General features: G+C 42.9%; 1 protein-coding gene across 1 annotated transcript; it reads right to left on the reverse strand.

Annotated features, from left to right (window-relative positions):
* Positions 1 to 2475: 2475 nt before the first annotated feature.
* On the reverse strand, positions 2476 to 4149 carry LOC308321758 (bifunctional coenzyme A synthase-like; the record flags this gene model as incomplete). The annotated part of the gene is made up of 1 exon (XM_080772848.1): positions 2476 to 4149. One exon carries the CDS (start codon positions 4147 to 4149, stop codon positions 2476 to 2478), a length of 1674 nt encoding a protein of 557 aa, XP_080628974.1.
* Positions 4150 to 12449: the final 8300 nt, after the last annotated feature.

A 12449-nucleotide genomic window follows, 5' to 3' on the forward strand; every position in this document is an offset into this window, starting at 1 on the left:
GTTGATTAGCGGTATAATGTGGTTAGTTTGCGTATGCCCCGTTTGATGCGTATGTATCATAGCAGCATATGACGTCAGGGTATAACTGGTATAACTAGCTCTCAATTATGACGTAATAAAGTGGATTAAAGGACCCAATGCCAGGGTGTAATTGGTTTTCGATGGTGACGTAATGTCGGGAGGATTGAAGGTAATGCCCCTATGTATACATACTATGTAATCTGACACCACTGCCATATCAAGCACAAGTAGTCATTACGCTGGCACGGCACATATGCATCAAACGGCGACATACGCATTGAAGCACTGGACGAAAACTATTACTTGCACGCTCTGCTTGCGTAAGTAATAACTGGGTGGGTTATTCATTTCCAACTTGCATCGTTTCTAGTGTATGTGAAGGGTGGTGTGTTCATCATGCTCTGCACCCCGCCCCGGGTGATGAACTCGAAGAAAGTGAGCACTCCTTTTTCAATCTGACTGTTTTTTCAATCACACTGTAACATATACCATATCCCTGAAACACTTACACCCTATACTTAGTTTACCAGGTTGACCCAGGGGTCTGTACTTGGCTCTCCTCCATTTTCCCTCAACACAAAATCTCTGCTGAAAATCCAGTGAGCTTGTAGATCTACTATTTTCTCAGAATGTTTGCCTATTATGACATGCCTACATAATTACGACGCTAGGATTCATGTGGTTAATGACATAGGCCTATACATTAAAGTATTGTGGTCTCATTCTGTACAACATGCACATGGTTCATAGAGTACTGAATGTAACGCTGCTTGTAATAGTGATTATTTTACATGATAGAAAAAGGCTAACACAACTTACCTAAAGTAGCATTATGTTTCCAAGCACAGATTCAGCTGAGCTTCCTGGTTTGTGGGCCAAGTCAAGTCTGATATGAGTGAAAAGGTGCAGTTCAGTGTTAGATGCTGGGCAGAATTTAAATTAATCAGGATAACTATACTGCCACCTGCTGTCTGTTCTGCCTCTATACAAATGGAGTAACTGCATGCTCTGGTGTCCCCCAGATATACAGTACGACTGGTTTTAATCCTAGCAGATTAAAAGTGGTCAAATAGAAAACTAGAGGTATTATTATGGGTGGATAATCACTGTTACCGTCAGTATGATGAAACAAGCTGAAGCTAGAAATTGTGCTGAGTAAAGCAGAGGCCTCCACCAAGATTGCAGTTTCTCTAGACTAGCACAGTTTCTCAAAAAGAGATCCAGGGACCCACAGGGGTTCTTGGTGGGTGCCAGGGGGTGACAGCAAAATGAGGAACAGCTAAAACACTAAAGCCCTATTTCATTGTCCGGCTATTGGAAACATACTTTATGTACAAGCTCAAACCTTGTTGCAGAGCAATGTGATGATGATGATGATGATGAGCTTGTAGATCTCTTGTAGATCTCTTATGTAAGTCCCTGGCACAAAATATTACATATCACATTAGGGGTTCATGACAGGAAATTGTTTAAAACTTCATCATACATTAGCCGTCAAATGAGGTATACTGACACTCATGATAAAGAAAGCAAACGAATATCCTTAAAACACTGTTTTTAGATACAGAAAGCAAACGAATATCCTTAAACACTGTTTTTAGATACAGAAAGCAAACGAATATCCTTAAAACACTGTTTTTAGATACAGAAAGAAAACATCGTCCGTGCATCGTCCAAGGACAAATAAGCTCTGATTCGTGCAATATTTCTAAGGTGAAAAAAGGCAATCTTGGTAACATGATTGATCAATAATAACCCCCAGGTTCTTTACTGTACTGTTACTTTCTAGTCAGGTTACCAAGTCTGCTTATTATTGATTATTTCTGCTCACTAGAACCGATTATGAGAACTTCTGTCTTATCCTCATTTAGCTTGAGAAAGTTCTCACTCATCCAACATTTGATGCTAGACAGACAGGTCATGAACAACTGAATTTATGTGATTGGTTAGCCGATTTGCTCGTCTATATATTACGTAAAGTTTCCCTTCATTGTCAATGGCAAATATGAGACGTGTGTGGACAAAAGCTGTATATAGGAGGCTAGCCCCTCAAAATTCACATTTGTGTGAAGTGAGGGGCGCTCTTATCATCATACATTACATTCTGTGCTAAGCCAATCAAATCCTCAAAGGTTATTCCGGCCACTCACTTCAGGCGTCTTCACTTTTATGCCCTCATCCTCAATATGTACTTAGCTCAGCCAATCAAATAAATCATGTAAGTAGCATTGTCAGTATCATGGTAGTATGCTGTCAGTAGCATGGCCAGTATCACATCAGTTCAGTATCATGTCAGTTTTGTGGCAAGGCTATAACATAAACAAAACACAAACCCCCTAGTGTCCATAGTGATGAACAGGCCTGCGCCACCAAAGCGCACACTCTTCTTTAAGGCAAATGACTACAGGGATTGTTTTGGTTGTAGTGGATCAAATTACATTCTCATTATAGGGTTCAGGACAGTGTATTGACTTTTGTTATGTGTAGGATTCTGTTATGGAGAAGGTTCCAGGCCTTCAGTACCTGCTTCTGGGTGACCTCTGGCTCCCACTGTGTACAGAGTACCACGTTGGCATGCTCCACCTGCCTAGCACTGGAACCCTGGCTCTGTAGCCTCCTCACAACCTCTTCTCTGCTCAGCCCGTCCCGCTTGGTTATCCTCAACAGTGCCTCCTCCTCTGGTACGATGGTGACCCAGACCTCATGGACCATGTCTGTCCAGCCAGCATCCAGTAAGACAGCTGCGTCTATAACACACACCTGTTTACGTTCCTCTCTGGCCTGGTGAATTCTGTCCTTGACCAGAAGTTCAACCTCGGGCCACACGATGTCTGTCAGGGCTTTTAACCGTCCCTTGTTACCAAATACTTGTCTTCCTAGTATGCGCCTGTTGATGGTTTTATCTTCATTCAGAATATCTGAACCAAACTCTTCCAGTACCCTCTGGTAGGCAGTTGCCCCCGGCCGGTATGTCTCGTGGACCAGCAGATCGGCGTCAATGTGGACGGCGCCCAGGGCCTCCAGGCGCTTGGCGACGGAGGTCTTCCCACTGCCGCTGCCTCCTGTCAGTCCAATGATGTACGGGACAGCAGGGAGACAGGACTTGCATTTAGGTGGGGTTAATAGGCTTCCCAGAAGACGAGAGCGTAGGTTGGATGAGCTGATCTTCTCCTCCTCCTTCTCTGTGTAGTGGAAGTCTTTCAGCAGCTGGATTTCACAGATAATCAAGCTGGGCAAACCATTCTCCACACGTCTCTTGTTGATGGCCTCGCCACCCTTCCTGGTCTCCTCACTGACCACAATGCACTGCAGCTCAGAGTCCACCACGGAGGATCCAAGGGGGTCGTGGAGCGGCACGACCTCCATCTGCAGGGACGGCTTGGTGTCCTGCAGGAACTCCCGCAGCCTCTGCACCCGGACTGGATAGGGCTCAATCAGCTCCTTCAACACCTTCCTCTTCAGCATGTCCTGGTCACACACCCCGGTGAGGAGTCTCCTGTTGGCCAGCAGGCATGCGATGGTGAGCAGCGTCTTGTGGGCTGCATGCAGCCGGTCAAACGTCCCTCCAACCACTACGTCACTGAAGGTCTCCAGGGGGTCTGACTCGTGCTCGACCGCCTCTACCCCTTTCCGTAGATCCTCCAGCTGTGGGTGGAGCAGCACTGAAGTCAGACCGGGGCTGCACACGTAACAATGGCTGGCGTACCTCTGCAGACACTGGGCCACCAGCGGTGAATGGCCAGGGTCGTGCATGGGGAAGTCTGTCAGCACCACGTCCGGGGTGTGAGAGAGGGGCTGCGGGGTGGGGAAGGGGAAACCTGTCCCTCTGCCAGAGCTGGAGGCTGTTTGGGTGCACAAGTTGGCCAGGAGCACACGCAAATCCAGATGTGCACACACGTCAGCCGCGTTGCTGTAGAGGCGTGATATCAGGCTGGACAGGTCCGCCATCGGGGGAAAGAAAACGGGCCGAGGTGGACTCCCGCCCCCCAAGTTCAGACCTGGGTGCAAATGGACATACAGGGTTTGATCCACTACCTGAGCTGCTGAGCTCAGCACCGGGAGGATGCGCAGGGGGAGGATGTGGAGAGGGGCGGTGAGCACCAGCAGACCGGTGCTGAACTTAGACATGTTGTTTATTGTACGTATTCAAGTGACTAGCAGCACAGCATGGAGTATGGGGTCTGACTCCTGTGTCCTGACAAGGTCACTATTGAAGCCCTCTAAGAATAAAGGATGCTTAACTCTGGCTAGTTGGTGGTACTTGAAGTTTGAGAGCAGACAACCATTTTGATCCATAGTATCGGAATCTGTCTGCCTCACTGGAGATGCTCATCATATACTGTCAGGTGGCATTTGTTTGCTCATGTCATCACAATGGTGTCAATGAAAACAATGAGTCATGACCTGATATAGAGTGCCATGTCATGCCTAAATATGGAGTCTCAGTCTATAATGTCAAACTTAGTTAGTCACTGGACTCACTCTGACACATTGAGTAACCATGGTGACCTGGATGACGAAATATAGTAATTACCCGACTTTATTCTGGATAAACTTTTTTCCCCTGTGACGTTATGTGAGTCAATACATCATCATCATCATCATACATATATTGCAGTTTTTGTTATTTTTAAATGCCTCTTGTGAAAGATGCACTGTACCGTTATGTATATCATCAGTGATGATGTACATAACGGTACAATCATAACCATGGTAATGCAAGGTGATGATTCATCACCTTGCATTACCATGGTTATGATTTTGTTTAAGTCTCAGGGAAGCAGTAACTAACTTGAGAATAAAAAGACTACTCTGCGTGTATGCAGCACAGTCTTATTTCTGCCTGACCATGGACACCTGACCTCAATACTAGATCATCAAATACTGTCCCATCTGGAGATGCTCCACTGTCAAACAAGAACACTGCCAACTTCTGACAAGATCAGAAAGATGATTGCAGTGATCTCAGATCTCCCTTAACTTAGTTATTATATTATGTAACTAAAGTCTGTTCACCCATTGTGGAAAGAATATAGAATACTTCTGGCCCAAAGAGTTAAATGTATAACACAAGTCTAATCCTCTGCAGCAAACAGTTGCTTTTACGCGTGCGTGCACACACACACACACACACACACACACACACACACACACACACACACACACACACACACACACACACACACACACTCACACTCAGACTCAGACTCAGACTCAGACTCAGACTCACACTCTCTCTCTAAAGTGACACACAAACATGTTGTAGGCCTACCCCTGATTCTAAACACTGAAAACAAATTTACAATTTAATTAGAACCATTTAACCATATGTAATGCTTTATGTGGAATGAATCCATTGATAGAAGCTCACATCACACAGCATGTTGCACTGAGCTTGGATATCCACTATTTTCATTTCATTTTCAAGTCTTTTTTCATATAATGTATGCCAGCATGGGATTCCTCTTTAGGAGAACAGCTGCACTCATCTCTCTGTTCGAATGAAAAGCCTTCAACCCTCCTTTTCACCATAGATTATGTGCACACTGCTAATTGCTAAACAAATTACGATGCACAGTGCACAGTCACACTACTGAACAGATAGACCCAAATCACAATCATCACATCAATCACATGACATCAATCTTCGGTTAATTGAGTACATGAGGACCCCAATGGAAACACGCTGAAAGACTTTCTTGGATTCATCCTGTTAGCAGACCTTGTGTTGTACTGTACTGTATGTACTGTACTTTCCTGTGCGTGTCCATGCAAACTGTTAATAAAGTAATCAATCAATCAATTAATCAACTATCAACCTGTAATACAGCCTACTATAATCACACCACATGGAACATGAGGAAAGTGCGCTATCTTGTGATAAATCACAGGTACTACACTATGCCGTTTCACCGTATACAACGCTGCACTCAAACGTTGTTTACAATTTACACTACTTAACTGGAGATGTCAGTCATCATCAGTTATGTGTTTAATACATAGAAATATAGAATTGTTTATCTTTCTGGAATAGTGATTGGCGTTACGCTTACGCGGCTACGCCAGAGGTGTGCGTGTGTTGTCCAACATGGTGTTGTTGTATTGCATTATTTACATACAAATAATACATACATTATTTTAACGTATAGGCCCTTGTACTGATACCGAGTAGCTGGTCCGGTACTAAAAAGTCTAAATACTAATTTCAGCTTTCATTATAAACAAGATGTTTGTTGTGGAAGCAGACGCAGTGGTGATGACGTCACCCGGCCAGGACCACCACGTGTGGTTTGTGTACGTTCATGTCACGTCGCGCGTTCTTAGCAACGGTTGCTAGGTTTCGCGTGTCATCATCAACAAAATCAGAATGTACACAAATTGTGACGTGGGATCGATGACTGACGTTGCAGAGTGTCCATAAAAGCGTTAGGCTACATCATCATTTTTTCATCACAGTCAAGATGTCCCTAATTGGAGATATAATACCTTCATGCAGATACTCAGGAAATGATTCCACCTGTACCACAGATGAATATGACTCCATGGATTCAACTGGAGAGAGCAGCAAGAGGATGAGAGGAGGGGTGAAGAGTGAGGCAGGGCAGAAGGAGGGTGCAGCCGTCCCACTGCAAAAACCCAAGACACGCGGCCGTGTAAAGATAGAAATGGAATTCATTGAGAACACGTTAAAGCGACGCAAAACCTTCAGCAAACGTAAAAATGGCATAATAAACAAGGTCAAACAGCTCTCCACTCTGACAGGATCCCAGGTTCTCTTGCTAGTGGCCAGTGAAACGGGGCACCTCTACACATTTGCCACCGACAAGCTCGAGCCCATGTTCACTAGTGAGGCAGGCAAAGACCTGATTCAATCGTGTCTCAAACTCAAATCACCAGCACTGGACTCAACACCACCCCACGATGATAATGAGCCCACAGATGATCATGTGAGCACCACAGCTGCAACATGCTACAAGGAAGAGGTGGACCTCACCTTCCAAGCGTCTGAGTCGGAGAGCCTGGACAACACTAATGATGAATCGAAACCATCTTTCAACAACGTGACCAGTCTACTAGGAACCACCACCAGCAGCAGTGCCCAGTCCATGCTGCCCACAACCTCCACCATTCAGGAGAGCAGCAGTGCCCAGTCCATGCTGCCCACAACCTCCACCATTCAGGAGAGCAGCAGTGCCCAGTCCATGCTGCCCACAACCTCCACCATTCAGGAGAGCTGCAGGCCCCGGTACAACAGCACAGCCAGGCCCTCATGTCCTCCCTGCCAATGGAGGGTCACATGATGTACCCCAGTCCTCTTCACACAGTGATCTACCAGGAGCCATATATTATACAGGCGTTGATGGACATGAAGCAATTGATGGACTTTACACAGTACACTGCCAATTCAAGCCTTTATTAATTAAATTAAAAGGCAGAGAAAGTTCAGGTTCACCGTTATTTGATCTTATATAATATAATGTTCTCATTGCTTAACTTTTATGTTTTGGGTTTTCTGTTGTTGATTCTGTGAAAAACTTTGTAAGTGATTTAAAAGGTGCTATATAAATAAAGATTATAACTATTATTGTGATTTTGACTATTATTATTTATTTTGTATTAGCTTATAAAGGCAATGTCATGGATGTGGTAGGCTAATGGTTTAAAGGACAACTTTAATTTGTCAACCAAGGTTCATGTTTTAGATTGTTATCAGAGCAATTTTAGCTATTTTTCACAGGGGCGGGGGCATTTGAACATGGTCCTAAATATGTTTGTTTTTTTTACAAAACAATATGGTGATTTATTTTTGAATTATTTACTATAGACCCCAAGAAATTATATCTGGCCACAAAAGATCACAGGATCTGAACGTGACAAACTGACATATTGAGCCTATGACAGTATGGCATAGTACCTCTACCTTCACATTCAGTAGATCCCGTGATCTTTTGGACAGATGTAATTTACTGGGGTCTAGTACAACTATAGTAAATATTAATAAAGAAATCGCCGTAATTTAAAAAAGGATGTATTTAGCCCCATGCTCGAATGCCCCTGCCCCCTATCAAAAATAGCTAAAATCGAGTTCTATGGACTCCTATACCCACCACTTAATTACTTTTATTTAAATAATAAATCACACCCGCGTGAAGTGAGGGGCGCTCATCGTACATCATCATAACGTAAAATAGACACTGTAAAATTGTCCATTCATTGTCAATGGGAATTTAATGTTTGTGCACACACACCAAAAACTGGATATAGGAGTGACCTCATAAATAAAATAGCAGGTTTATCTAAAGGTGAAGTTTCCATAATATACAAAGATTTATCACAAATATGTATGTACTTCCTCAATACCTGTTATCCAATCCTGGAATACTGACTTCAGGGGATTACATCATTTTATCAATTGGTCCATGGCATGATCCTGAAACCCAAATCATCATCAGATCCATTTTAATTTAGCCATACAACATTTTTATCCATATTGCTCTGTGGTTGCCACCATTGGTGTGTGAATGTGGGAACTGAGGACGCAAGTAACACAAATTGTCCAAAATTGTTATAGACGATCTACAAGCTCACAACGTGTCGGTATATAGATCGGCTAGTTGAACGATTTTAAAATGTTATTCAAGATAGTGAAATATGGCAAAGAAGTTTAGGGGATAAAGGGTAAGCCAGGCGTGCCCACTGCCCAAGATAGGGCCATATAGGTAGTTCTGTGTCAGCCTGTGGCCCCTTCTCCACCAAAATATATAATTTTTATGATTTATATCACTTCTGCATCTTCCAAAACTGAATAGTGACACACCCACTTTGCTTCCAGTTCTGAACCAATTAACATAGTTCAAAATTAGTCGTGGAAAAAGAATGGAACCGGTTCTGGTTTAGAAGTTCTTCAAAATATTCCATCCATTTGTTCTTCCGTTGCTCATCTCCCGTTATCTGTTGTCTTCCCTTGCACTTGCACGCACACACATACTTGCACGCACACACACACACTTGCACGCATGCATGCACGCACACACACACACACACACACACACACACACACACACACACACACACACACACACACACACACACACACACACACACACACACACACACACCATCATTGTCTTTTTATAATAAGGTGTTCTTGGCTGTATGACTAGGTTTCATTGCCAAAGTGCTGGGAGATATTGAACATGTCCCGTACGTACAGTAAGTGAGATGCTGTTTTACACACAGTGGCACAGGTCGCTCCGCACAAACCATTAGTTGCTTGGTAACACAAATTGTCTCTTGCCAACTCTAAAATTGAATATAATGATGATGGGATTTCAGCAGTTGGTTGAAATACTAGAACAAAGCAGTGATGCTCTGATGATTTTTTTTTTACATTCCTACTTTTTGATGTATACTAGCACAAAGCAGTAGACAGATAATTTAATGTTTATGTCGATATATATATATATATATATCTACAGTATGAGTACATATTCGTACATACTCGTACAGTACTGTACAGTACTCGCACAGTAATGTACAATACAGAGTACAGTACAAGTACATACTCATACAGTACAGTATGAGTACAGTGTGAGTACATACTCATGCAGTACTGTACAGTACACTACAGTACGAGTACTACAGTACGAGTAGTACAGGAGTTCAGTACAGTATTGTAACTATAAAAATATCAGTATAGTTGCACCACTCAGTTCACACGGGTGTGATTTTGTATCTGTAGGCTCCCAATCTATACAGTAAAATGCAAAGTTTTCCATTTTACTTTGAGTGTGCACATTTGTACACTCTCAGACCTGAAGGGTCCTTGGTGGTCCCTGAACCAGATGTTGAGAAACAGTGAATTGACACCAGTGTATCACTGATGGGCTATCACTAATGACAAACATGATCCAGCTAATCGGCATGAAAAAGACTAACGTACGTGATTGCCAGCAAATTAAACACACACATCCACATGTAATTAGTCTCAAAAGTCACATTAAGACTAATGAGATTACTCAATTGCCAATGTGTCCATTCTCCATATTCCTCATTCAGAAATTTGATTTGTGCACGCACGCACGCACACACGCACGCACACACGCACACACACACACACACACACACACACACACACACACACACACACACACACACACACACACACACACACACACACACAGTCTAGTATACTGTACTCCTTTACACTGAACTACACTTGACACTTGATTCAAATTAGTTTATTTCTGCATAACGATACGAAGGTTCCTGAACCGTTCCTCCCTTAAACAAATTTTCCTGCGTTTGTTTCTTCCTTGCTGCTCCATCACACTCCCGGAGGGAAAACCAATTTACATTCTTGTTTTGGTCTTCAGATCCATGCCAGTTTCCATGACAACAAAATTTTCACTTTCTCGTCCCCTCTCCATCTCTCTCTCTCTCTCTCTCTCTCTCTCAGTTCCTACTGTTCCTTTCTTCTGTTCTGTCTTGACCTTCCTCTAGCATCATTTCATTCGCTTTTCTCTCCAAATACCAGAATCTATCCTTCACACTCTCATTTCCTCAACTAATTGTGCTCATTCCTCTGCTCTGGTGAATAGCAGAGGGGAATAATAGACCCAGGGGGACAGATATCTCTGTCTGGAATGGCATTCACGACTTCTTCAACATAATGCAATGTGTTCCTTGTGTAGGCTCACTCTCACCTCATTGTCATGCAAGCCTCTTTGGGCTGGTTGGGCAGCATCTTTGGTGGAACAGTGGTACCCAAGCGCATATAATGACAGAAAGAAAAATAAAGAATTACTTTGCAGAAAATAGTTTCCTTCTTTCTTTCTCAGAATATATTCTGCATTGCGTTGGACTACTTTTGCGGACAACACAACATGCCAATTGCCAAAACCATGCATCCGCTTTCTCAAACATAGTAGAACTAGGAAGACAATGTTGTAGCAGTCTAGTGGAAACCTTGTATGTCCAAAACGGTTACTTTTCAGGAAATGGTAAGAAAGACCCTCTGCTCCAATGTAGTTATATTATTAGTCACAAACTCTTTTCATTGGTTCAATATTTATAAAACCCACAGACAGATGTCACTTTCACTTTAACAAAAAAAGCTAAAACAGTTAGGCATTCAATTATGGGGAAAAACACAATAGAATGAAAAATGGAGTTGCAAGGTTTCTGTCAATTCTGTCTCAATATCCAACAGACGACCTCTGCTGCCAACAGACTCACTTGACTACACCCACTCAGCCCTGGCTTACTTCTTTGCTAAAGAAATAATAATTTAAATATTTAATAGTCCACACTATAGGGATGCAACAGTCAATTGATTTTAATAAAAGAATCAAATAAATAGCAAAGCTATTTACCAGCACACTGGTAAAGTGGCTGTTGTGGGTTCAAATCCACCGTTGTGCATCCGGCTTTGTCGAGCGTCTTACGAACACAATTGGCTCATTGGCGGGAGGGAAGGTGGGGAGGGTGATATTTTCATCATTGTACATAATTCTACGGGCTGGGGAGTAGGACAAAGGCTCTATGTCATCCCGGTGGGGGCTCCTCACTGGTAAGTGAGTCAGCAGGATACAACAGGATGCAGTGACAACAGAAATATGTGTGGGGTGGAATCAATTGGCTAACTAAATTGGGGAGAAGAAGTTAAATACAATAGCAAAAATTGTGCTTTCCGCAAAAAATACAAAATTAATAATAATTATTATTATTATTGTTCCAAAGAAGACTTGTGTGCAGTGAGGGGCATCCAGATTTTTGGGGGCATGTTGATGTTCTCATGTCCATGGAAAATGAAATACATTTATTACAAGATGTATTTATCAGCAAGGTGACATCTTACATCGTCATTACTGCCCTAAACAAACATTAAAGTCCATAGACTTGACTGGCAAAGAATTACATTAACTACCAATAACAAACATTAAAGTCCATATACTTGGCTGACGATGGGGAATTAGGCGTCTCTAAACAAACTTAAAAGTCCATAGTCGTGGCTGTTGCCACTATGCCTCATGACTTAATTTCGGAAAGCCATGCATTGGATGTGCCCCTCAAAAATAAATGCATATATACAGCGCTCACTCCCACTTTACCCCTTGGGACTGATGTGATGCTGGGTGTAGGACACACACACACACACACACACACACACACACACACACACACACACACACAGCTTATCTATTCTGACTGCCTGTAAAGATAGTTTGGTTTGGTGTCTATATTTGCATATAGTTCACCTGGGGGTATTTTGTCGAAATTTGCCGGAGCCCACCGCCAGGGGGAGTCCTCTCCTGAAATATCAGCCAGAAGGTAGCAAGCCCGAGTTAAATTTGTATGAAATTATTGAAATAGCAGATGGATATAAGCTCACAACGCTTTTGTGGCCTTGTTGTAGGTCTGCTATT

Source organism: Protomyctophum bolini (genome assembly GCF_963924005.1).
Source record: "Protomyctophum bolini genome assembly, chromosome: 9".
Classification (NCBI taxonomy): domain Eukaryota; kingdom Metazoa; phylum Chordata; class Actinopteri; order Myctophiformes; family Myctophidae; genus Protomyctophum; species Protomyctophum bolini.